General features: G+C 47.3%; 1 protein-coding gene across 1 annotated transcript; it reads left to right on the top strand.

The window, feature by feature from the left end:
• The first annotated feature begins 234 nt into the window (after nt 1-234).
• ENDOD1 (endonuclease domain containing 1) lies at nt 235-27,256 on the top strand. Its single transcript, XM_065883133.1, has 2 exons — nt 235-534; nt 26,054-27,256. The coding sequence occupies exons 1-2, from the start codon at nt 235-237 to the stop codon at nt 27,254-27,256; spliced, it is 1,503 nt and encodes a 500-aa protein (XP_065739205.1).

Genomic DNA, 27,256 nt, shown 5'->3' with positions numbered 1-27,256 from the left:
CCAGGCGGTGCAAGTCCGGGTGCATCCCCGCGCCCGGCGCCGGGCCTGCGCAGCCATCTCAGGGAGGAGGGTGAGAGGGAGGCGCGGCCTCGGGACGCGGACCCGCCCCTGCCGCCGGGGACGCCCAGCTCGGCCCGCAGAGCACTAGCTCAGCCGCGCCGCCCCCGGCTTCCGACTTCCCCGCTGCCCCGCTCGGCGGCCTCGCGCTCTCCCCGCCCGGCCCGCAGACGCACCATGGGCCCCACGCGCTGTTTGGCGCTGGGCGGCCTCCTCGCTCTGGCGGGGTTGTTGGAGGGCCGGCTCGTGAGCGAGCAGGAAGCCGGCTTCGGTGAATGCGACCGATTCTTCTACGCCGGGACCCCGCCCGCGGGGCTGGCGGCCGCTGCCCACGTGAAGATCTGTCAGCGCTCCGAGGGCGCTGAGCGCTTCGCCACCCTGTACAGCACCTGGGACCGTATCCCCGTGTACTCGGCGTTCCGCGCTGCGCGCCCCGCGCCCCTGGGAGCCGAGCAGCGCTGGCTAGTGGAGCCGCAGGTAAGCGAGGCGCTTCCCAAGCCCGGCCGTTGGGCTGGCCTCCCAGGGCACTTTGCAGCCACCGTGAGCGGTAGGGCGGGGAAGGGCAGCCCCAGCCTTCGGTGCCAGCGTCGGGAAACCCAGGTTTCCACCCGCCCCACCGCGCCCCCGGAGTTACAGACTGCCTCGTCCCCTGTCAAAGCCACGGCCAGAGCTGGGCGATCTGCGAGCCTTCGCTTAAGCCTCAGGGGTCCGAGGCCCCCAGTGGGAGGTGGTTCTCTCTGCACTTCAGAGGAGACATCTGCAGTGTCTCATTCACTTCCTGAATAATGAGGACAGTGAGACGGAGACCCAAGAGACCACTCAAATCTTCGGGATGCCTAGGCTGGGAGCGCACAGGTCGTTGCCACAATTCTGTGGGATGAGTGAGTGAGTGGGCATTTTCATGCCCATTTTACAGAAGAGGAGATCAAGGCTCAGCGGGGCGATGAGACTTGCATAAAGATGGGGCAGGTCTTTTGGCTAGAAGTTCACTGCCCTTCCTACTAGGAAAAGGCTTTTCTTCTGCAGAGGCCACCTGAGCCTGAAAAGCCTTCCCTTCTGCACAGGACATTGAGTAAATTCGATCTGAAGTTAATGTTGGGTTAGGACAATGAAATAAAGGTATGGATTTTTAGAAATGCGATGGGATAGTTACAAATAGTAGGGACATTGACTACCTCCTACTAATGAGAAGAACAAACCTGTTTCTCCTGGCTCTTCATATCTATATTATCAGACCACTTGGAAATTGTGTCATCTCTCAGGGTTTTCTGTTCTGTCTGGTGAGAGTGACCAAACACTCCAAGAGGCTCCCAGAGGTCCTGCTGAAGCTGCCTTCACACACCCTGCCCTAGGTCTGCGCAGCCAGCCTCCTGTGGAGAACACCCTGCCAGGCTCCCCTGTCCCAGCAACCTAGGACACCCGATCTGGGGGAGGAGCTGAACACTCAGCCCACCCATTCTTTTTTTTTTTTTTTAGAACTGGTTGACCTTGATCTTGTTTTACTTTTTTTAATTGAAATATAGTTGACTTACATCAGCCTGCCCATTCTTGATGGCCACAGCTGCCTAGGCATTGTGAGCAGGGGACTGGCGTTCAGCTGTTTTATTCAGAGCCCTGGGTTGTAATTTCTATAATATCATTCAGTTATTTCTGGCTCTAAGACCTTGACCAGCTCTCAGGCCATCTGCACCTCCGTCTCTTTACCTTCTCCACAGCCTGTTGATGTCAGAACCTTTGAGATCAGGCATGTGAAAAAGCCTTTGTAAAGTATACACACTTAAGGCATATAGTAACCTAAAGTTAGTTTGCCCCCATCTGCACCCCTAGAGCTCTCTGCGTTTCCCCCAGTTCCCCAGTATGCATGTGATTGCAGACCTGTGAGGAAAATAGATGACCTGGTCCTTTCTCACCGAGGATCTCATGGATGGCTTGGGGAGACAGAACGTACATGTGAGGAAGACGTGGGATGCATGCTGAACAAGTTTCAGTTAAATCCAGAACCACCACATTTAGTAGTCACCCACAGTGTGCCAGGCATTTGGGGTGCCAGGGGAACAGAGTGTAGCTCTGGGACTCAAAGGCTTCCTGGTCTGCTGGGTGACGAGGTGGCAGCACCTCTGATTAGAGCCACGCTGCATGGGTTTAAGCCTCAGTTCTTCCACTGACTTGCTGTAAACTTGGGCTGGTTGACTTAGAGGTAATAACAGGGTGATTTTGAGGATTGCATGAATTACTCCATATAAGGTTCTCGTGCCTGGTATATCAGTCCTAGCTGTTATTATGACGTAAGCAAAACATCCTCAGTTTAAAAGGGTAGAAGAAGTCTTATTAGATTTAATCCGTCTTGGAGGTGACGGGGTAAGCCTTTGGGTCAGGGTGACGTTTGTACTTTACCTGGGAGGATGAGGCGGAGTTCAGAAGGGAGACAAGGACAAAGACATTCCCAGCAGAGGGGACATGCTGTGTGAGAAACGCATGGTTGAGTCACGGATTAGTGTGTGGGGAGTGGTTGGAGCAGCTAACCCAGTACAAGTGAGTAGATGACTCAAGTGCTCAGAATAAAGAGGAGTGATGGAAGGGAGGGGTCGGGTATGAAGGAGTGATCAAGGAAGGTTTGGGGCCGGGGAGTGGAGCAGAGCCATTTATGCAGTTATTGAAGGAGCCCAAAGGAGCATGACTCATTCAGCAGAGAGGAAACAGACAGAACCTTCACATAGGCAGTGGAGACCGTGGGCCCTGGTAATGAGGGATAGGACTGGAGAGGTAAAATAGGATGGGGAAGGAGGAAGGAGCTGGTGGGGTGGGAGGGAATAATTCCAAATGGCAGCTCCAGAGGTGAGAGGTACAGTGGTTCAGAAAAGCACAGGAGACCAGAGTTCCCGACTGGGGAGGTGGGAAGGGCCCAGTGGCTGAGCACAACTGGAAGGATGCTTTTCTCTGCAAGACAGCTTTGTGCTGCCCGTCCCTTCCCACCGCAGTGTCCAGTCAAGTCAGCCAGGAGCCAGGGGCTATTAGGAAGGAGGCAAGGAAGGAGAGAGGAGGAGAAGCCGCCAGATTGCCATGCTGGCAGGCTCTGGAGTACACTGCAGCAAACCTGCCCCCCCCCCCCGAGGCCTGCCTCCCAGCCAGTGTGCCCACTGCAGAAAGATGCTCAGTGCTCAACGTGGACTTCTGGCTGCTTCCAAGCACTCTGTAATGCTGAGTCACCTTGCGCCCACATCACCTCTTTAGAAAGTTAGTGTTACCAAGAGGCCCAGCAGATAGAGGAAGAGGCAGGGGACCAAAGGAGCTGGGTGCTTGCCTTCCGTAGTTAGTCAGGTAGGGCTGTTCTGACCCTGAGGCTCCTGAAGCTCAATTAGGGCAGCCTCGCAAGGCTGTCCTGCAGTTTCCCTTTGGGGGAAAAATCAAAAACAACAACCGAAAACCTCCTGAATCGAAGATGATAGAAACTTAAGTCACTCGTGCGTAAAACCTTTAGGGTGTTGTAAGCACTCTTGTGCTTCAAAACACAGGGACCCAGAATTCCACCCTGCAGAATGCAGTTTACAGGGGCCCCGTGCCCTGGCTCCTGTCTGTAGTTCCAGCCTGTCTCCTACCCCTCCCCACCCTCATGTACTGTTCTAGCATTATCTAGCTGCCTGGAGTGCCTCTCATAAACCATTCCGTTGGTCACATTTGTTCCTTTACTCATGCTGATTCCTTTTGCCCCAAATGCCCTTTCTACACTGCCCCCGTCTTGCCCCTCACTGCCTCCCCACTCCATCCTTTAAGACTGCCGAGGTGTCACCTCCTCCAGAAGGAAGAGCCCACCTGAGTGAGGTCCACTTCCTGAGTTAGGTCCACCCCACAGTGCTCCCTGTAATTTCTCTATATTTTTACTTACCACACTGTTTTATACCTACCTGCTTGTGGGTCCATATCTCCAGCGGAGAGACTGAGGGCTTGCATTTCTAGTGCCTAGGACATAGAAAGCACTCAGTAAGTGTTGAATAAAATCATTTGATGTTCGGAGGTTCAGTCAGGCAACAGTGGGTGAGATATTCTGCTAGTGGTGGAGAGCTGCCTGCTTTAGAAGCTCGCCTCCCAGCTAACCAGCAGCCACTGTTCCAAACATATTCCATATGCAGAGCTGGAACCTTCCTCTAAATCCACCCCACCTGTTCTAGCTCCGGCCTTTGGAACTACCCCTGATGATTTCGATCTCTTTAGCATCAGATGACAGGATCCCGCATCTGGGGGGCCTTCTGAAGGACATAATGAGAACTTTAAAAGGAAGCGGAGGGACTTCGCTGGAGGTCCAGTGGTTAAGACTTTGCCTTCCGGTGCAGGTTCAATCCCTGGTCGGGGAGCCGAGATCCCACATGCCTCCTGACCAAAAAACCAAAACATAAAACAGAAGCACTGTTGTAACACCTTCAATAAAGACTTTAAAAATGGCCCACATCAAAAAAGATTATTTTAAAAGGAAGCAGAGAAGACAGAGGGCTGTTGTGGGTTTTATGTGGAATGTGGTCACCTTTAAATTGAGAATGGGGAGAAGGCAAGAAAGAGATGAGACAGTGTGTCCCTATTAGCAGGACAGAGATGGTCCTTAGCAGGACAGAGAAGGTCCGGAGGGTTTGCAGTCAAAATTGAGAACTGGGCACTGGTTTAGTACAGGGAGCCTCAAACCTTTTAGTTGCTTAACTCATTTCTGTTTAATGGAAGAATTTTTGAATAAGGTACTAGTGATGCCTTTGCAAAGGATGTTGTCTATTCACGCTAGAAGCCAACGTATAAGACCCTGTCATTTTTAAAAAACAATTTTTTTTTTTTTTTGGCCATGCCACGCGGCATGTGGGATCTTAGTATCCCGACCAGGGATCAAACCCTTGCCCCCTGCAGGGGGAGTGCAGAGTCTTAACCACTGGACCACCAGGGAAGTCCTCAAGACCCTGTCATTTTGTAAATGTGAATATTGGAAGGAACTGGTTTTATATTCTGCTTATACTTCTTTAATCTTACAAAAATACTGTGAGGTAGATCTTATTCTCTTCATTGTAGAAATGAGGAAACTGGCTCAGAGAGGTTAATTGTTGTGCCCAAGGCCACACAGCTTGGATTTGAACTCATGACTAGTTGCTCCTAGTCTGGAGCTCTTTTGATGAACCATGGAGATCTTTGATTTCCCATGGATCCACTGCATTAATGGTCATAGGACTTCAATTCTCATCTTTTATATGGAAATCTTAATTTCTACTCCATTTCTCTTTCCCAACAGTCGTAGGACAAGTCAGAGCACATATTTGGCCACGTGAATGTTGCTCAGGTGTCAGTGGCTCCGGAGAGAAGCAGATAGTCCTGCTAACGGCAAAAGTATTTTCCTAAAGGGCCCAATGAAGTCATATTTCAAATCTTAGTAAATGTACGTGAACAGTTGTCACATCTAGAACCTCGATTAAGTCCTTAATTTTTAATTTCCATCAGTGGCTTCTTGCTTGCACTTCTTGAAACTGTTTGACACACTGTTTCATTTGTTCTAACATCAGCCCTCTTTTAATTGTGTCAGAGAACAGATATAAAGACGATATCATACACATCTCTGGGTAAGGGACACAGCAAACAGGACAATTCTGATTCTTCCTTCCTCGTTAAGAAACGTGACTTTAGGGGCTTCCCCGGTGGCACAGTGATTGAGAGTCCACCTGCCGATGCAGGGAACACGGGTTCGTGCCCCGGTCCGGGAAGATCCCACATGCTGCGTAGCGCCTGGGCCCGTGAGCCATGGCCGCTAAGCCTGTGCGTCCGGAGCCTGTGCTCCGCAACGGGAGAGGCCACAACAGTGAGAGGCCCGCGTACCGCAAAAAAAGACAAAAACAAAAACAAAAAAAAACAAAGAAAAGAAACATGACTTCAGATCCCTGCTCTGCCACTTACAACCTGTGTGATCAAATTCTTCCATTCCTATTTTTTCTGATCTGTTCATTAAAGATAATAACAGTGTGGACTTCACAGAGTGGTTGTGACACATAAGCGAGATAACACATATAAGCACGCAGCATAGAACCTGTAATATGGTGAGGTCTTAATAAATAGTAATGTGTACACTATTAAGGTCTTACTCTAATAGATGTTAAACACGCACACACACGAATGGAATGTTGGATTAGATAGGCAACTCCTGCAATTCCACAAATCTTGCCAACAACCTAAAACATCCATCTGTGTATCTTCTCAAACGCTCGGTGTATGTCCCACATTCACATAATAGGTGCTCAGAAGGTACATGGTGAGAGATCGAATGAATGGACGATGGAATGGACAGGTGGATGGGTAGATGGATTTAGGTGATTGGAAAAACAAAAACAAAACAGGTGCCAGAGGCACCTCCACCCTCCTAAACCTGAGCAACCAAGAGGTGTGTTGTCATAAAACGAACAGTGAGCAATTGCATTCCAGCCTACTCTGCTAAGCCTGAGGAGGGCCAGGAAGCACCGGGCTCACAGGGATGGTTCCAAAATCAATTGCTCACAATTTCTTCCTTACTGGAGTGCAGATAGTAAAAACAGCAGTCATACGTGCTACCCTTCACTCCATTTTTCTCCTTTTCTGGCTTTTTCTTCATCTTTGAATTTAGTGTTTCCATCTGATTCGTGGTCATTCTCAGAAGCGAGTTAGGGTACTTGCCCTGTATTGGCAGAACATTTTAGTGATGTTTTGTCCTGGAACAGTCTAGTGGTGATGGAGCTGTGCACCATTCCTTCAGCCCAGACTTAAATTTGGACAATCCAGGAAAGGAACTATCATTTACTGATCCCTTACTGTGTGCAAGGATCTTCACAAATTAACTCATTCACAGAACAACTCTAGGTCCTATGACCCATGGTTTATAGTTTAGGAAACTGAGGTTCAGCATCGTTAAATAACTTATCCAAGGTCACAAAGCTGCTAGATGGCAAAGTCTGGATTGGAGCTTATGGCTGTCCCACTCCAGAGCTCTTAGCTCTCTTTCTGCTCTACCATGCTGCTTTCCACTGACAATGTCAGTATTTTCTCTCCGGATTCCAAATTGACTGATTTGTTATTTTATTTTATTATATTTTATTATTATTATTTTTTTGTTGCGGTACACGGGCCTCTCACTGTTGTGGCCTCTCCCTTTGCGGAGCACAGGCTCCGGACACGCAGGCTCAGCGGCCATGGCTCATGGGCCCAGCCGCTCTGCAGCATGTGGGATCCTCCCGGACCAGGGCACGAACCCGTGTCCCCTGCATCGGCAGGCGGACTCTCAACCACTGTGCCACCAGGGAAGCCCTGTTATTTTATTTTTATTTTACTGAACTAATCCAGTTCTTTGGATGATGTCTGGCTTGGCTTCTAACACACCATCCTGGAAATCTCAGTTATAGCTCATGGTGATTGAATGGAGCAGTCCTTGAGGAATAAAGATTTTATTTGTTGGGCTTTAATTCCTCTTCCTTTTAAACTGTCAGCTGTACAAGCGGAAATATGAGAAAATAAGTCCTCCCGTTTGCCAGTAGCTTTCACTGCCAGCGATCCGATCTCGCTCCTAGAATTCCTGTTAGTTCAAAAATGTTTTTCCTTCATGTTGTGTATCATGTCTCCTGAGTGGTCACGTACCCTTTTGGTTAGTAGAACTTGACATCTATGGCAGCAATAATTCCTTGCCTGCTGACGTATCTATTTGGCCACTGAAAGGAAGGAGAAATAAAAAAGAAACCAACTCATAGGGTGAACCCAAAATAGAAGCACCATTTAGTATTCCAGTCATGCTTTTATTTACCCAGCGCCTGACAGACGTGTGGCTCATTCAGAGGAGGTCAAATGAGGGCATTTAATATTTTTAATCAAAACTGAAAATATGAGTACTTCACCTTTTGCAGAGTAAATAGTTGGATGAAATAGGATTTGAAAACATAAATTAGATTACATGTTCCAGTTGACTTGCACCTTCATTTCAGGGGTGGTTGAATTGCCCAGGATGCATGATTGAACAGGGACCATGTAAGGAAATGGCCACTGTTTATGTATCTGAAAGACTGGGCATCCATCATAGTCTCAGGACACACGGAAACACAGGGAAAGGAAAGCTGGGTTTATGAACCATAGAAAGGTCTTTTGTCATTCTTGGGTATTTGTGTTGTATCTGGAACCATGGAACCCATGATAACATTGGACACCTCCTTCACAGCCAAGTGGACCGTTTGGGATGGTTGATGGTCTTGCTTCTGCACCTCAGTTGACAGACTTCACCCCTCTAATCCCTACCATCTGCACCCTGAGATCCAAGCTGCGACCATCTTCATCCAGGCCTCTGCAAAACAGCTTCCTGACTGGCTAACCCATCCCACCTGGGTCTCCACCTGGAAGCCAGAGAAATTCAAGACATTCATCTCATTGTATCTCCAGTGGTCTCACTGGAAACCCTTCAGGGCTCCCCATTTCTCTTCAGATAAAGACAAGTCCTTATCAGGGTCTCCAGAGTCCTGCGTGGTTCGTCTCTCATTCCCCTTCTGGCCTTATCTGGCGTCACACATTGCCAGGCCTTAACCTCCTGCCACTTTGGCTTCTTTCTATTTTGTTTTTGTTTTTGTTGTTTTTTATTTCTACGTTCTCTCCCATCATAGGACCCTTGTACCCGCTGGGCTTTTTTGTCTTCCGTGATATTCCCACCTAGGTCAACTGCCCATAATACTCTCTAGTGGCACCAAACACACCTTTCTTTGCTAGTGTGGTACAATAATACATTTGTTGTGTGACTGACTGATTGAGTGCCCCCCGTTCCATGAGTGCAGGGCTCAGGCCTGTCATACTCACCATCGAATCCTCATTGCTTAACACACTGGCCAGCAACCTTTTCTGTAAAGGACCAAATAGTATAGACTTTTGGGCCATATGGTCTCTTCTGCAACTATTCAACCCAGCTGTTCTAGCACAAAAGCCGCTGCAGACAATGCATAAATGAGTAGGTGTGGCTATGTTCCAAGAAAACTTTATTTATGAAACAGGTGGTGGGTCGGATTTGGTGCACAGGCTGTAGTTTGCCAACTCCTGGTCTAGCATGATGCCAGCACTGAGTAAGTGCTTAATAAATGTTGTTGAGTTGTGAGCATCCAGCAGATATGGGTTGAACGCCAGCAGTGAAATTTGAAAGCTTTGCAGTCTTATTCGTATCATGGCATGGCAGCCTTAGATCTAGACCTACAGACAGTTTCCTTGAACCTTTTTAATGGGGTGCTGGTGGTGGTTCTTTATCACATTTAGGGTTTTTTTAGGATTATAAAAGTAATATGTGCTTATGGTAAAAAGATTCTTCTGAGCATTTTGGACGTATATAAAGAAAAAGATCCGCTTTTCACAGATAGCCAGTCTTCACAGTTTGTGTGTATGGGTGTATGTGTGTGTGTAACATTCCAGAAATTTCCATTACATATAGAGAGACGTGCACTCTCACATCCTTTGTTCTAGTCAAGGCTTAGCACCCTTTTGGACTCTGTGAAGCCACATCTAACGAGCCTCTCAAACAGCACACTTTTTGATGAGCAAGTCTGCACAGAAACATAAACAATTTGTCTCATTAAGCATTTTCGCTAGAAATAGAAGGCCTGGGGACTTGAAATGCAAAGTCTATGTCATCACCTTTTTCTCTCAAGTCTGTATCATGTATAACTGACTGATGGCCTGAAATAATCCTGCTTTCTTCCCCCTCTCCTCATTCCTGAGCACAGGAGGTGTTATCCTTCTCCTCTTATAGAAGAGACAGGGGCCCGGGGAGTCACTGGTCTGCCCGAGGTCACAAGGCCAGTAAGTGACAGAGCTGACAGATCTCCTCATTTCTAATCTGGTATTCTGTTCGGTCACTAAACCCTGCTGCCAAGTAGTCTCACCTTTAGAGGAACTTGAAAAGCTCACAAAACCCAAGAGAAGAGGTCAAAGAAATGGAAATGATTTTGCCTGGGGGCAGATTGACTAGCCTCAGAGGATATATGTGACACAACATTGAGAAGCAGATGCAGTCTCTTTTGTGCTAAAGACAAGAGGTCTTAAGCTTCAGCAGCTTGAGGAGGGTTGAGGTTGGATGCAAATAAATCATTCCTGACATGAGAGCTATGAGGCTGTGGAAAAGGGTCCAAGGGCTATCAAGTCCCCTTCTCTAATGATCTTTAAGATGAAGGGTACATTTTGCCTGTTGGCTTTGGAGAAGGGCCATGTCTTATAGTTAGTTACAATCTTGTGTGGAGATTAGCTATGCGCCTTCCCCAGTTTTCAGATGAGGGTGATGCATAGCTGAGTTGATAGTGGTACCTCACAGGCTGCCGTTCTGCACCCAGGGAGCTCTTTGACCAGGCTCGTCACTGCTCTTGCTTTTCTGCTTCCATATGGGATGCCCTTCTGCTCCTGGGGCCTCCTGCCCCAGGCCAGTCAGAGCCTAGGAGTTTCCTCTCACTTATTTACATCATAAATGTGGTCACAGCCAATCAGCAACAAGAGTTCATCATCAATTTGTTCTCTTCTCTGTCAATGAATTGGGGTTTAAGAGGTAGGCATGCAATTAGAGGGATCTTCAGGGGCAGAAACAAGCTCACCCTGTTTATTATCTGTTCATCCCTTTCTTCATTCCTGGGCAGCAGGGGGAGAATGTTAGTGTTGCAAAGGCTGAGTCCCCAGACCTCGGCTGCTTGTTGATCCTTTTATCAGTGTTGTTACTGTCGTCAGCATCACAACCATTTATTGAGTTCTTGGGTCTAAGCCCAGAAATAGGAACCCATGATGTGCCCTGCCCTCAGGTGTCTTGTTAACGTAGTCGGGAAGGCAGACCAGGCATAAGAAGTGGTTTACTTAACTCTCTCCCACCAGACTCTTAGGCCTGAAGGGGCAAGGATTGGGCATACGGAGTTGTTAAGAAGATTGGTTTTATAGTGAGACAAAACTGGGCTGAGTCCCAGCTCTGTCAGTTACCAGCTGGTTGACCTTGGAAATGTTACTGAATCTCATGGATTCAGTCCTCATCTGTGGCCTGGAGCTCATAAATCATCCCTGCCCTGTGGATGAGTTAGGGCGGTTCAGTATGACTGCGCTGTGTCTACACTCTCAATACGTGTATGTTAAGCATGTGTAATGAATAAGTAACCTTTGCTTCCCAGCCAGTGCCTGCCTTGGAGACAACCAGGATGAGGGTTACCGTGCCCTTAGGGCTGACCCAGTGTTATTGCTGAAATGCCCTTACTTCCCCCGTACTCCTGCTTCATTGCCACCTTGCCTGTGACAGGTCTCCACTTTTTCTGAGTTCAGCTGTTCCTGCACTTTACTCTCTGTTGAAGAATTTAGTAGAAGTGCCTTCTCTCAGTCCCCGGGTGCCCCTCTGATCTGTTCCAGATCTTCTGCAACCAAGGCACACGTGTCTCTTCCTTTATGCCCAAGATTTAATCCAGGTGTCTAGACGGTTCGGTTCCTGGCCTGCAAAGTCCCTGTCCCGATTCACTTGGGTTCTCATAAGAGTAAGACTCCTGAGGTTTCAGGCTTTTTTTTTTTTTTTTTTTTTTTTTTTGCGATACGTGGGCCTCTCACTGTTGTGGCCTCTCCCGTTGCGGAGCACAGGCTCTGGACGCGCAGGCTCAGTGGCCACGGCTCACGGGCCCAGCCGCTCCGCAGCATGTGGGATCCTCCCGGACCGGGGCACGAACCTGTGTCCCCTGCATCGGCAGGCGGACTCTCAACCACTGCGCCACCAGGGAAGCCCGTCAGGCTTTTTGATACATGAATCATAAGCTTACCCAGGCTTATTCGGGTGAAGGGCAGGACCGTTGTACGAGATCACTGGTAAATTCACAGGCACAGGAACAGGCCTCAAAGGATCCAGGACAGGGAAGCTTCTAGAAATCAAACAGCCCCACAGAGTCTTCAGGATCTTTCTCCCACCCTCCTCTGTCTTTTCTCTCTTAATGAGTTCTTCTGCTTTCCCATGGGTCAGGCTGGCTGCCAGTCCTAACGTCCATCTAGCAACCTTCACACCCTGTTGTCAGGCTTTGAGCTTCTTGTATCAAGAACCCAAGAGAGCCATCTGGTAGGCTGCTGTCCCTACCAGGCTGGCTGTCCCTTGGTTATGCCTGGCAAGGAGGTGGGTAGGAGAGGGTCATGTGCTAAGAAATACCCCTCTTTTAGAGATAGTGTCAGAAGTACTTGGTTAATTTAGAAGTAGGGGTTGAATGTGGTGCATTGGCTGACAGGGTTGGCATACGTGGTGGTTGGCTGGGAGAGCCCAGAGTGGGCAGCCAGATTAGACTACTCAAGGGACCCTCACTACTCAACAGAACCCATTCTGCGTACCAACCATGTGTGTAATTCATGCTACGAAAGGCCCCGAGGTGGGTGTGATCTCCTAGGACTGGGTGAGCTGGGGTCTTGGGAAGGCTCTTACTGAGGCTGTATCAGCCAGGGTCTGGGAAGGAAACAGGTGGAACTCTCAGAGTAGTTTAACTGACAGAATTGAATGAAGAATCTATTTGCCGAGAATTAAGGGAGTCAACAAGAGATGGTAAAGTACCCAGGGCCTAGCCATCGCAGGAAGCTGTCACCATCCCAGGCCTATGGGGTCAGCGGGGAGCTGGGGAGAGCTGTGACTGCAGAGGAACTCAGCCAGAGCCAGGACCACAGCAACCAGGTGGGAAGGGAGCAAGGAAATACATCCTCTCTCTTCCCCCCTCCCACTGGCTGCCCCAGTCAGAAGCCAGAGGGCCAGAGAGCTCAGTTGATGTGGTCCCGAGAAATCAGCCTCCTGGGACACAGAGCAGAGCACAGGAGAGAGTGGAGAGTGGATCTGGGGGGCCAAAGGAGACCAGCCAACACAGGAGCGGTGAGGTTGGAGCTGGGCCCGGGCACCCAGCTAGGATATAAGTAGCGGAGTGGAATGGTGAAGGCCCCCCTCCACCAGTGTTGACAGGGGCAGCAGTACAGAGGGAAGCAGGGCAGCATTTACATCACAACCATGTAATTGACTCCGTTGGGGGACAGGGATTGTCCTTTTCTGGTGGAATGTAAGGGAAGACTTGAGAGAGGAGGTTGGAGAAATTGGGGGTGGGGGGAGTCATGACTATGCTAGTTTGTCATTTAACCCGGAAGTATAGGATGCTACTGAAGATGTTAGAAAGAGCAGTGAGGTATGACCCGGAAAGTATAAATAAGCAAAAAGAGACTTCTCACTTCACATACTAATAAGGCAGGAAGTTCATGTTTATCCATCTTGGGGATCAGAATATTAGCTGCTCTGATGGGTGGAGGATCCAAATGGCCCTGTAGTACTTTATTCTCTTTCTTGGCATTATCATCCCAGCTCTTGTGATTTGTGGATAATACCTCTTGGAAAGTATTAATAGCGTGTGAATAAATTAAGCCCAGCTGGGTCACTACCAGAAAGGATGTAGTAAGCAATTGTGTTTCACTGCTGTCCATGGACCCCCTGCATCAGCATCACTTGGGGTAGTGGTTAAAAATGCACTTTGGGGGCTTCCCTGGTGGCACAGTGGTTAAGAATCCACGTGCCAATGCAGGGGACACGGGTTCGAGCCCTGGTCCGGGAAGATCCCACATGCCGCGTAGCAACTAAGCCCGTGCACCACAACTACTGAGCCTGCAGTCTAGAGCCCGCGAGCCACAACTACTGAGCCTGTGTGCCACAACTACTGAAGCCTGCGTACCTAGAGCCCGTGCTCCGAAACAAGAGAAGCCACCGCAGTGAGAAGCCCGTGCACCGCAGCGAAGAGTAGCCCCCGCTCGCCGCAATCAGAGAAAAGCCCTTGCGCACCACCAAAGACCCAACACAGCCAAAAATAAAATAAATAAAAAGAATTTTTAAAAATGCACTTTTGAGCCCCACCCCAGGCCTACAGAATACACCTCTGGTGTGAAGTACACAAGTCTACGTTTTTAAATGATTTATTTTTTATTTTTTGGCCGCGCTGCGCAGCATGAGGGATCTTAGTTCTCCGACCAGGGACCAAGTTGCTTCTAATACAGATTGAATTTGGAGAACTCTAGATTTAAGGAAATATCACTAATTTGTTGTAATAGCTGTCCAGGCAGGGGCTTAATTCCACCAGAGACAAAGGAGAATCTGATAGGGATCCAGCCCAGGGGTTCTCCATTTAGAATCACCTGGAAAACTTCTTAAAAAACATCGTGGGGCTTCCCTGGTGGCGCAGTGGTTGAGAGTCCGCCTGCCGATGCAGGGGACACGGGTTCGTGCCCTGGTCCGGGAAGATCCCACATGCCGCGGAGCGGCTGAGCCCGTGAGCCATGGCCGCTGAGCCTGCGCGTCCGGAGCCTGTGCTCTGCAACGGGAGAGGCCACAACAGTGAGAGGCCCGCGTACCGCAAAAAAACAAAACAAAACAAAACAAAAACAAAAAACCCCACATCGTGCTGATCCCCAAGCACTACTCGCCCTCCCAACTCAAGCTTTTTAAAGCTTCCAGGTGATTCTATGAACCTCTGATCTCTGAACACAGACGGTGGAAAAAATTAGAAATGGAGATGTCTCAATTTAACTGACTTGTTTGAATTCTGTAACACATTGTCAAATGCTAAGAATAATTGCTCTGGAAAAGAAAACAAGAGCACAGAATGGAAAACTGGCTTCAGTGAGTGAAGAGGAAGATGACCAGGGGTGTTGTAACTTGAGAAGGTACCGGAGGTCTGGAGAAGTCTTAAAGGCGCCCGCGCATTTTCTCAGGCTCCCGGGAGGAACAACTGGAGGCGTTCCGCGGGAATTTGTTTGCTCTCGAGGCCACCCCCTGGCCTCTTCTCAGGCCTCCCTTGCCTGTACCCAGTGCCAGTTTAGGATTGGGACATTTTTTTTGAACCTCCCCTCTTTCATTTTTATTTTTTCAAATTCTGAAGACAAAGGAAGGTCTGAAATGGAAATGCAGCATCCTTTCATTCCCTCCTCTGTTCCACCACCTTCCGACTTAGGAGGAGAGAACTCTTAGGCCGTTTTTCTCCCTTCTGCACGGTTCACCCCACACAGACATGTGCCACGCGCCTACGATGTGCACAGCACAAGGACAGCTGGAGATGCTTGCTCCTCCCCAAAGGCAGGGAGGTGTGTGGGCAGCTTGGGGAGCCCAGAGGAAGGGTGATTCAGGGGGAGGAAGGCTGTTCAGGAAATGGAAAGCCCTGCATTTCTCATTCCTTATAAAAAAAAAAAAAAGGAAAAAGCATCCTTCTAATTCTTCTAAAGCTGTTTCTGTTCCCAAGAGGATAAAGAATATTTTAGATGCCAAGCAGGGAGGATTTTTTTTTTTTTTTTTTTTTTTCTGAAATGGGTGGGTCGGAACTCTGCTTACTTCTTTCCTGAGAGCTGAAAGGCCTGGTGGTTTATTCTTCCCCAAACGTCCTTCCGCGGCTCTTGTGGCCCCTCTGGCCTCCTGTTTCTTTTCTGAAAGGCAGCTCTTTCCCAAGCTGGGTATTTTTCGTGGTGGGTCCTCAGATCTAGTTCATTCTGACTTGTGGGAGTGTGCAGAGGGCCTGTCTGCAGCGTCCAGCTCCAGCTCTGATAAGATTATCTGATGTTCCGATTTCAGCTGCAGTTTTAGTTCCTTTTAAGGGGCGGGGCCCTCTGACCCACCTGGTGATGGGCAACAGGGTGACAGCAACTCTTTAATGTCTGTGTGTGTGTGTATCACAGTTCACACAGCAGAAACAAAATTGGAACACCCGCTGCTCCACTCGTCTAATGATTTAACTCTGGTTGAAAAATAAAACAAACCCCAAAGGAAATAGCCTCTCTGTCCCCACAGAGTTAGATGGGAGCTCACTAGGTCTCCCCCATCACAGGATCTTGTTTGAATCATTCCCAGCATGTGCTTATCTAGCTTCAGCCTAAGATTCTGCTGAGGAAGGAAACTCCACCCTTCCCAGGGCGAATCAGTGCAAAGTTTCACCACCATTTTTTTTTTTTTTTTTTTGCGGTACGCAGGTCTCTCACTGTTGTGGTCTCTCCCGTTGCGGAGCACAGGCTCCGGACGCGCAGGCTCAGCGGCCATGGCTCACGGGCCCAGCCTCTCCGTAGCATGTGTGATCTTCCCAGACCGGGGCACGAACCCGTGTCGCCTGCATCGGCAGGCAGACCCTCAACCACTGTGCCACCAGGGAAGCCCCTCACCACCATTTTGATCATCCTTCTTGAGGACCAACTTTCCCAGGGGGAAATCCTGGAGCAGAACTAGAGGACAGTCCATTTGCTCTGGAGCCCCTCTTTTCTTGTCTGCAAATTGGCGGAAATCATATGTGCATGTGTAGGTTACTGTGGAGCTCAAGGGAGATAATTCTTTCAATGTGTCGCAATTAGCTCACTGGTGTAAAGGGCAGACCCTTCCCCACTTTGTCTTTGGAGATCAGCCTGCCCAGCAGGATGGTTCCCTCATGTCCCACACTCCTCAGCACTGTCCGCACTCCTGGCGGCCGCTCAGCAGCAGCAGGGCCGCCCCGACCCCTGCACCTGCCAGCTGCTGACACGACGCACCCAGTCTTCTCCCCGAGCCAGACTTGCTTCTCACTGCACTTGCTTGGTCCCCTCACATCAGCAGGGCCATTAGCTGTCACCTGCAGCCCTTGGCCCCGTCCCATCCGGACACCGACAGGTGCCGAAGCTTCATGTTTGTGTCCTGCAGAGCACTGCCCCTGTCCACAGCAGCTTCCTTTCCCCCCGCCCCAACCAGTGACAAATGCCCCCATGGCAAATCTGTACCAGGTGACGTTGGTCCCTGAGGTGTGCGTGGATTTCGCAGCCCAGGAACCTTCAGGGACAGGGGCTTCTGTTCCCTGGCCCCCTGCCCCTCCAGCCCGTCACCTTGTCATCGTCCCCGTGAGATGCTCTCAAGCCCCAAGATGCTCCCTTGTATGGAGACCTAGGTAGCCCCACCCTCCCGATGCCCCCTCTTCCTTGGATGCAGGTGGGGGGCTGGAGGACAATCTTTGCTTAAACCTGTAAGCCCTGCTTCTCCAGCTAAGGCTGTGTTCCTCTCCTGCCTTTACGTAAAAACTTCTCAAACGGAGTTCTGTCTGCAGCCTCCTCTTGCCCATATCCAGTCACTTCCACCACCTGTCTTCCTTCCTGAGCACCCTGTGGAAATCGCCCTTTGAAGCCTCACTAATGACACTTTAATTATCAGGGCCCTCGGGCTTTGTCTCCATCCTTCCCTTTCCTCTCTGAGCAGGTGCCACACCCTGATCCTCCTCTAGGAGAAGCTTTGTCCTCCCTTGACTTTCAAGTGACACTAGAAGATTAATTCTCCTAGGCTCCATCAGTTTCCCAGTTGCCCCTTCATCCCCTCCCTCCCCTCTCCCCCATCCTCTAGCCTGGCTTCCCTGTGGCTTTTGGCCTCCCTTCTTCACCTAGAGGCATGGGCAGGGCTAGGAGCTTTTGATTCTGAGATGATGCTGGGCATAGGCTTGGCTCTGCCACTTATGAATTGGGTGAGCTTGTAGCTGTCACTTACCTGAGTTTTAATTTTCCCGTGTGTAAAATGGAGATGATGATAATACTTACGTGGTAGGGTTGTATGAAGAGCCAATGGGATGCAGCAGTGCAGTGTTTTCTAAATGATAGTCATTTGCAGACCTGCTTCACAAGAGTCGTCCTATACTAGCATTTACTTGAAATTAGGTCTTTGTATTGACTTTAAATCAACTCATTGTAAAATAAATTTAGTCTTATCCTAAATAATCATATCCATGAAATCATGTGTAGGAAATGCTGGTTATATCTTTCCCAGAACACGTTAAACATAAATGCATAACTATTAAAATATCAATAGAAACATCCATTGGTTCACTTCTCATTGTCCACAAGGCACCATGGGGTTACATGCACTGCAGAGCAAGTCTTTTTTAAGATTTATTTATTTTTATCTATTTATTTATTTTGGCTGTGCCAGGTCTTAGTTGTGGCATGCGGGATCTTTGTTGGGGATCTTTGTTGAGGCACACGGGATTTTTTTTTTTGGCGGCATTGGGTCTTCGTTGCTACGTGCAGGCTTTCTCTAGTTGCGGTGAACAGGGGCTACTCTTCATTGCGATGCTCGGGCTCTAGGCATGTGGGCATCAGTAGTTGTGGCACGCGGGCTCAGTAGTTGTGGCTCTTGGGCTTGGTTGCTCCGCGACATGTGGGATCTTCCCAGACCTGGGTTCGAACCCGTGTCCCCTGCATGGGCAGGCGGATTCTTAACCACTGTGCCACCAGGGAAGTCCCACATGGGATCTTTTAGTTGCGGCATGCAGACTTCTTAGTTGTGACGCGTGGACTCTTAGTTGTGTCATGTGGGATCTAGTTCCCCAGCCAGGGATCGAACCCAGGCCCCCTGCATTGGGAGCGTGTCTTACCCACTGGACCACCAGGGAAGTCCCCTACAGTGCAAATCTTATGTGAGTCACGCCACAGTGCCCAGACCCCAGAAAGTGTGTACATCAGGTTGAGCCTTTGTAACTCCTCTGTGGCCAATCTCACCTTTGTGCCCAAGCTCCAGTTCTGTATCTCCAGCTGCTATCAAATATTTCTGCCTGTCAGTGTAGTCTCCTCTAAAGATCAGCCTGTCCAGTTTCCCTCCACTGCCCCTCATTTCCGGGTGACCTTGGATCCAGCCTTGGACATCATCTTTTACCTTCCACGGACTCTCCTGCATCAGCCTTCACATCCTGACGCTCCTTCCTTCCAGAATCTCGCACATGTCCTTCCCTATCCATTCCCTCAGCTGCCTTGTGGTCCAGGCTTTCCTGGCCAGTGCCGGCAGGTGTATATCTCCCTGGAATTATACATCCCTAATGATGCTCCAGCCTCAGAAGCCATCAGGGAATGTCCCCTGTGTACAGGTCAAGTTTAGACTTGAAAGCATAGCACTGAAAACACACAGAAAGCAGAATGGAGCAGTAGTGCGTTAAGGTCGCTGAGGTCACACCGTGTGGGTTTGCGACCTCACCCTCCCTCACCGAAAGTGTGACGTCCTCACGCTACTCAACGACTGAGCCTCAGTTACATCTTCTACAAAGGAGGTCATAGGGCTCCTGTTAGGATTTAAAAAGATACGTTCTGTAAAACACTTACCATGGTGCCTGCTACATAGAGAGCGCTCTATGAGTCGCAGTTATAATTATCCTATGATTAGTTATCTGTTATGTCAGATCATTTATAGTCTGGCCCCCGGCTATCCCTTCCAATTAAACCTTTCACTTTTCCTTACTCAGAGTTGCATTTTCACAGGCTGCTCGTCTCTGCCCTCAAGCCTTTGTGTAGACGGCTCGTGAAGCCTTACTGACCTTTCTGTTTTTCTAAGTTTATCAGAATCTTGCACATCCTTCTAACCCTGCCTCAGCTTTTGTTTTCTCCATAAAGTAAGATATCTTCTCTGACCTCATTTATTGTGCCCTTCCTTCCTCTGGATCCGATTGCTCTTTTTCTTCATCACATTTATCTGGCACTTAACTTTATCTGCGTTGCACTGTTGTTTTTTTCTTGGTTTCCAGTTTAACTTTGTATGTGACCGTATCTTGTTTGCTTAAGTTGAGCGTGAGTTTCTTGATGTGGAGGCCTATTTTGAGGCATATGAAGCAGTGATTAAGAGCAGCAGCTGTGGGGATGGACTTCCTGAGTTCATGCCATGACATCACCACTCACTAACTGTGTGACCTTGAGTAAGCTACTTAATCTTCACGTGCCTCAGTTTCTCCCCCTGTCAAAATGTGATAATAAAAGTACCTAGTTTTCATGAGTTTAGATGAGTGAATACTTAGTGCAGCCATTTACTGATTTAGTACAAGTGAAATTCTTAGAATAGGGCCTGGCATATAGTACCTGATAAGTGTTGGTGGTGTTATTATTACCAGTCCTACTGCTTTCTCCTACAGTAGTGATCACACATAAATATGCCTAATACATATTGTTGAATGGGTGCCTACTTTCCCTCCAGCTCTCCTCAATTTTCTATTAGGCTACTTTTCTTACATGCATATTAGCAGGAAAATTGAAAGTCTCCTTTCATTTAATTCCAAAGCAAAAAAGAAATCCCATGGGTTTAAATAGCTTTGGCTGTCTGGTTAAAGGAAACAGACCAACTCGTTGAGAGAGAGAAACAGTTTTGCTTTTTTTTTTTTCTTTTGGTACTAAATTTGAAGAGGAAATTTTTTATAAGATTATTTATGGGGCAGGATGCTAGTGGTTGGGGAGCACACATTCTTCTAAAACCTACCTAGCATGCTGTGATTAGGAAAAAAATTTTTCCATTAAACCCAGGAACTGTATCAGATTATATCGGCAGCCCTGGAGGACTAGGTCCACAGGGAGGTGGATTACACAGAGAGCTTTGTGCCTGTCCCTTCATCCAGCGATTCCGCTGGGAAACCAAAGAGAAAGGTTAGTGGTGCTTGCAAAAGGGCAAGTGCAACCCAGAAATTGTAATCTGAAATTACATCTTACATCATAGTTGTATTTTTGTCTTTAGGGAGCAGTGTTGTCGGTAATTTACTGTAATTCCTATAACCAGATCCTTAAACTATGTCTGCAGAGAGCATGGCAAAAAACACCTGCCCTTTATGTGACAGTGCTACATGAACAGACAAGAGAATTATAGGTGATAGATAATGCAAAGGAATTGGTAAAAAATAAACAAAGAAAAACCAGACAGAATCAGATTGTTTGTATGCTGGCTGATGTGATTTGGCAAAGATCTGGGAGTCCCCATATCCTATTCTTAGTGAGAGATTTCAGCCTGTAAATTTCTTGACACATCAGTAAATGTGTTGGAAGATACTGTTCTACTTACACCAAACAGGTATCCAGTAGGTGGTCTAAATAGAAAAAAGGAGATTTAAGCGAAGTAAGTAAATTTGGGTATGATAAATCCATAATAAGTTATAAAAGGAAACAAGGCATACTTTAGGAGAAACTTTATAAACCTTAGATGGGGAAAAATCAAGTTTCTGGGCAGATGTGGAATGCCTCTCCTTCCACTACAAACACATAGAAATGTTGTATTAAAAATATTATATGTATGTATTTAAATTAAATTCATATTTCAGCAAAAAAGTTAGAAGAATTTTCAGGTGCCAGAAATATATAAGAAATCAATAGCCAAAGCTATATGTGGGAAGCCACAGGGATGGTAGGGACTAGGGCTCTAACCTGCCTGGGGACAGGAATCAAGATTACATAACCTATTCATGACATGGGTCTGGAACTAGGCTCACCAGGTAAAGCTGGGGGCTGGCAAACTGTTGCAGCACTGGTGAACCAGGCATGAAAACTACCTGCAACTTGTTATAGGAAGTAGCTGCCCACATCATGTCATTAGTGGAAATAGTCACCCTCCAGAAATAAGCTTAAAGCCATCATCTTTCTTTTGTATGGGTCCAAATGTGCACTGCTTTCTCCATGTGGAAACCCTGAACTGAGAAAATAACTCAGAAACTAGTCCAGAATCATTGAACTCTTTAGGGCTCTGGCAGAGGCAACTGTGGAAGCAATCCTATTAGATTTGTTTTTGTTTTCATTTTTGCTTTTTTTTTTTTCAACAAAACATCATGGACCTCTTATGAAGACAAGCTTATGAGCAAAAACTGCTAAGCACTTAAGTATAATACCACCTTGAAGTCAACCAATAGAAGTAACAAAATAAACTGAAAAACCAAATAAAATAGACAGATCTTAAAGGGACTTTAAGAATGTCTAAACTATCGAAAGATAAAAAAGAATTCCTCAAGAGAGGAAAAATAAATAAAAAAGGAGACTATGAAATAGAAACAAATAGAAATGCTAGAAAAGAAAAAAAGATTCATTGAAATGAAAAACAAAAAGAAAAGCACCTCAACAAAGTAGGCAGTAAACTAAACATAGCTAAAGAGAGATTTAGTGAATTGGAAGATAGATCTAGGGACTCGACTGGAATGCAATATACAAAGTTAATAAGGTATAAAGTATGAACAAGAACATAAGTCACAAAAAGGATAGAAGGAGAGGCTTTGATGTAATTGGATCCTCAAAGGAGAGAATAGAGGGTTCATTGAAGATCAGTGTGTGGTCTCATAAAACATTCTTTGGTATTTTTGTCAGAGATTTAAGACTGTATTAGGTAAGCCTTGGGAAGTTTCTCTATTATTTATTTTATGTTTTCATTTTGACTGGTAGCATCCATACTAATTTATATACATTATATACATTAGTGTATTGAACTATGGCCAGACAAGACAAGTCTAGAATGCCTGACACAGTCTTCCTCCATGAACTTCTGCTGTGTTTACTGTTCTCTGTTACAGCTGCTGATGTAGAGAAAAACAGCAAGTAGCCAAGTGAGGTGCGAACAGGAACAGTGCTTCTGGGGGAACCAGCCAGCTGACCAGTTTCTAAGGGTAGTAGTACTCTGGAAACTACTCTGGCCAGTTGCCTGCTGCCTGTGCTGCCACATTTCTTAGACTGTGAAGCTAGAGGCTCAGCTTCCATGTGCTCTGGGCAAAGGCAGAAAGGAAGCATGAGGGCCAGCCTGTACGTGTACCCTTTTACCTTCTCCTTTCCACTCTCTCTCCATTCTGGGGACTGCAATCCCAGGGGCTCAGACATCAGCTTCTCTCCCTGAAATCTTAGGGAACTTCACTTATTCTGTGACACAGAGAGAAAAGGAGACTTCAGTGGTTATTTTTTACTCTCTGGTGGAGAAAACTGGTACAGCAGTGTTCTTTAAGATGGGCGAAAATATGGCTTAGTAATAAAGAATATGTACCTTAGGAATAAAAAGACTGACCTCCGTTCAGATCCTGTCCTGCTAATTATTGGATATCTTTTGAAAAGTTACTTCATCTTTCCGTGTTTTAGTTTCCCCGTTTGTAAAATCAGCTAAAAAATACCTTCTGTAGAATGTTATATTGAAAGCATCTACTTGGCAGTTAAAAAAAAAATTAGTTCTTGACCTCCTGTTACATCACTATGTAGGTACAGAATTCAGGCATTCTGTCTTGATTTCCAACACTATAGTCTACCTTGTCATCAAACCATAGGGCCAAATTTGGGGTTCATAAGAATACAGTGACCATGGATACGGGGTTCTGAAGAAAGCAAGGGGAAGCGGAGGGAAGATGTGCTCTCTTCTGCCTGCACATCCAGAGCATATTGTTTAGTTTCTGCTTCGCCTAGGGAGGCCCAGGGCAGGGAGGTGCACAGCGCCCATTGTGGAATTGGGCCCTGGCCTTCCTAACCACTTCAGTTCATACTGGCCCATTTCCCATGTACCTGCGAACTGTGGGCAGAAAAGGCTTAACCACGGCAGCCCCTTGAACAAGTGGCATGAGAAGATGCAGAAGCAACTGGCTCAGTCTCCTCTGACCTTGGCAGCTGGGAGACCATGCTCTGAAGTTTGGGAGTAAATCAACCCACAGTCCTGGTTTCTGCCTAAGAGCAGGATATTGTGTTGTCTCTTACACACACACACACACACACACACACACACACACACACACACACACGAGTCTCTCTTTTTTTTTTTGTCTTCCCCCTGTCTTTTTTCCCTCCCCTTTTCTCTTCCTGCCTGACTCTCTTTTGTTCCTTCCCCTTGCTCATCCAAGAATCTCTCTTTTCTCGTGTTCCAGCCTGCCTTCTGTCCTCGTAGGCATTATTTCATCCCTGGGTGGCTCTCGGGCAGAAGGCGAACCACTGTGTTGACCTGTGCTCTGTCACACGGCTACCAATTAAAAAACCAGCTCCAGACTTCCGCTAGACGGGATAAAGCAGCTGCACCAGGCTAAATGCAGACACAGTTCCCTAGTAACCATGGAGAAACATGCATCCGAAAATTCCTGACCTTCCCCCCAAGACTCCATAATCTTGGCTCTGCCATATCTTGATCTCACGATTCAGGAATGAAGTTGATATTTCCATGGGGTGTATCTTTCAGCTATAGAAGAGCAGCGGCAGCCGCTCTGCAAAATGAATGTGCTTCTTATTTCTGTCCTGTGAGGATGTGGTAGGAGTGGAGACCATCCAGGAGCGTTTCTAATTCTAAGACTGGGGGAAGGGACAGAACAACCTTGAAGGGTGAGGCTATGGCTTACTTCATCATTAGACTTCAGTGAATATTCCTGCTTTCATACCAACTTGCTCATCTGTTGCCCTGCTAACCCTACACAGACATGCATGAGCTTGCCTACCTTTGCCACTGCAGAGCTGGAGAAATGCAGAGTTGGTTGCCCTCCCGACAGGAGGTGCAACAATCACATGACCTTGACTCCCTTGGATTTAGAGACAGGTTTAGCGAGTCTAAACCTAGGGAATCAATTAGTAAGAATTTACTTATTTTAATTAGTTTCTTTTTTGTTTTTTTTCCTTTTGAAAATAACATATAAATAATTTGTGGGTTGATGTGGGTAGGAGAGGTACAGGGAGAGAAACAAGAAAATAGGGGGAAAAAAAAGTATCACTTTTCACCCTCAGGAGTCAAACAACCATTGTGGACGTTTTCATGTGTTTCCTTCCAAAGTTTTTTCATGCCTATGTTTAGAATTTAAAAAATTGTTATCTTTTAATTTTATAATCTGCCTTTTCCTTTCAACATTATAGCACATATTTCCCCATTATTACAAGTGCTTTTTAATGGCTTTGAGATATTTCTTTAATGGATATAACACCATTTATTTAACTGTTCCCAGTTTCTGAAAATGTAGGTTGATTCAACTTCCTGCTATTATAAATACTGCCGTGATGACCATCTCAGATGAACGAGAGTGCCTTGAGATTCTAGTAGGTGTCAGTCCTTGACTGCGTCCTATATACAGGGTCCCTGGGGTCAAGGAATTTACAGTCTAGTTTGGGAGCAAAAAATAGAGTTCTAGGTTAATCCTGAGCTCCTTCCTTTCATCTTTTCAGATTGGCAAAGTGAAAGTATGTATTATACTGCTGAATTTAAAAAGAAAAGAAAAAAAAACCAGAACCAAGAGGGATGTATATATTGATCATTATTGATATATAACACATAGCTAGATTGGCCTGGACAGAAAATGCATTGTTAATGATAGCAAATATTATGAGGAGATGAAATTCAAAGAGAACTTGGTCTAATTTTAGCTTGGCCTGGGAAGTATCTAATAACTGACAATAATCTATACATTTTCCCCTGTTTGATTGATTTATTTATTTTTAAAATTTATTTATTGTAAAATTTATTTATTTTTGGCTGCATTGGGTCTTCGTTGCTGCGTGCAGGCTTTCTCTAGTCGCGGCGAGCGGGGGCTACTCTTTATTGCGGTGCATGGGCTTCTCATTGTGGTGGCTTCGCTTGTTCCGGAGCACAGGCTTTAGGTGTGCAGGCTCAGTAGTTGTGGCTCATGGGCTTAGTTGCTCCGCAGCATGTGGGATCTTCCCGGACCAAGGCTCGAACCCGTGTCCCCTGCATTGGCAGGCAGATTCTTAACCACTGCGCCACCAGGGAAGCCCCGCCCCCACCGCATTTGATTTAAATGCTCTGATTAGAGTTGAATGTTTTTCGTATATCCCAAAGTATGTAAATTTCATTTAAGAATATGTTCTTTAAATTGCAGCTAACATTTGTGGCTGACTACAGTTATGATTTTTATGGGCCTGCTGAGATGTACTTTTCCCCTTGTTTTCATTTTTAAAATCGATTTGAATCTCATGGAAAAATATTCCCAAAAAGGGCTATGAAATTTATAAAACCACAGCAGACTGAAAACCAATGTCCTGATGGTGTATTTGTGAGTGTGTGATGGGGTATTACTGCAGGGCAGGAGTGGAGTGTACACAGAGAGTGAAATAGGAAACAGCCCATTTGAAAGATGTTTTCAGACACCAGGATTGTGAGATATTAGAACGAAGTGTGTGTACCCTTCCAAACCTAAGCCTTGCAAGTGTTGGTGCGATAGGAACTTTGCTCGAGTCTTGGCAGAATGATCCGAGGACACCCTGTCTGCTGTGAACAGGGACGCATCTCAACCTCTCTTTCTTCTTTCAGATTGATGACCCCAACAGCAGCCTTGAGGAGGTGATGGATGAGGCTGATGCCATCAGCTCTGTGAACAATCTGGGAAGCAAGCAAGCCTTGCATGCAGATTACCTGGGTTCTGAATACCAGACAGGACAGCTGTACCCGTTCTCCCTCAGCAGTGACCCCGACACGGCCACGTTCACTCTCACAAATGCAGCTCCAATGACCCCATCCTTCCAGAAACGGTGGTACGTGAATCTCAACAGCCTAATGGACCGGGCCCTGAGCCCACAGTGTGGCGATGGGGAAGAGCTCTACATCATCGCAGGTGCCGTGCCTTCAGACCTCAAGGTCAAAGACAAAGTGACCATCCCGGAGTTTGTTTGGCTGGCAGCCTGTTGTGCTGTCCCTGGAGGAGGCTGGGCCATGGGCTTTGTCAAGCACACCGGGGACCGGGAGGTCATAGAAGATGTGATGGTGAAAGAACTTGAGAAACTGCTTCCATTCACGCCTCAGCTGTTCCAGAACAACTGTGGGGAAAGTGAACAAGACACAGAGAAGATGAAAAAAATCCTGGAAATGGTCAACCAAGTCCAGGATGAGGAGCGAAGGGTAGACTCTGAAGGGGACTCTGGGACCCTCTCCAGCACGAGGAGTACCAGGACCGCTCTGCTGCCTCCAGAGGCACCTGGGGAAAGGAGTAGCCTTTTGAGAAAACTCTTGGGCTTCACTGCTACCCCATTCATCAAGCTTTGCCAATTAATTTATTTCCTTGCAGTCAGAATCCTGAAGTACCTTGTGTATTTCCTGTGGTATGTCACCAAACAGGTGACTCATGGTCTAGAAAGTTGTCTTTACCGCCTGGGGTCAGCCACCGTCTCCTACTTCTTGACCATTGGGGAGGAGCTGGCCAGCATTCCCTGGAAGGTACTCAGAGTCATGGTCAGGATCACCAGGGCCATTCTCCGGATCCTTTGTTGCCTGCTGAAGGTTGTTTGCCGTATCGTGGGCATCCCTGTCCGAGTCCTTGTGGACGTGGCCACTTTTCCTGTGTACACCATAGGCGCAGTTCCAATTGTGTGCAAGGACATTGCAGTGGGCCTTGGTGGCATCATCTCTCTGTTCTTTGACACTGCTTTTGGCACCATGGGTGGCCTATTTCAGGTCATTTTTACTGTCGGCAAGCAGATTGGCTACAAGATTACTTTTGACAATCCTGGGGAGTTATAG

The sequence above is a fragment of the Phocoena phocoena genome, chromosome 8 (genome assembly GCF_963924675.1).
Source record: "Phocoena phocoena chromosome 8, mPhoPho1.1, whole genome shotgun sequence".
Taxonomy (NCBI): domain Eukaryota; kingdom Metazoa; phylum Chordata; class Mammalia; order Artiodactyla; family Phocoenidae; genus Phocoena; species Phocoena phocoena.
The sequence above is the reverse complement of the archived record's forward strand: the minus strand, read 5'-3'. Positions and strand labels throughout refer to the sequence as shown.

Coding starts and splice junctions, on each gene's coding strand:
- ENDOD1 (XM_065883133.1), top strand. CDS start 235: ATGGGCCCCACGCGCTGTTTGGCGCTGGGCGGCCTCCTCGCTCTGGCG. Junction 535..26,053: donor GCTGGCTAGTGGAGCCGCAG/GTAAGCGAGGCG, acceptor TTCTTCTTTCAG/ATTGATGACCCCAACAGCAG.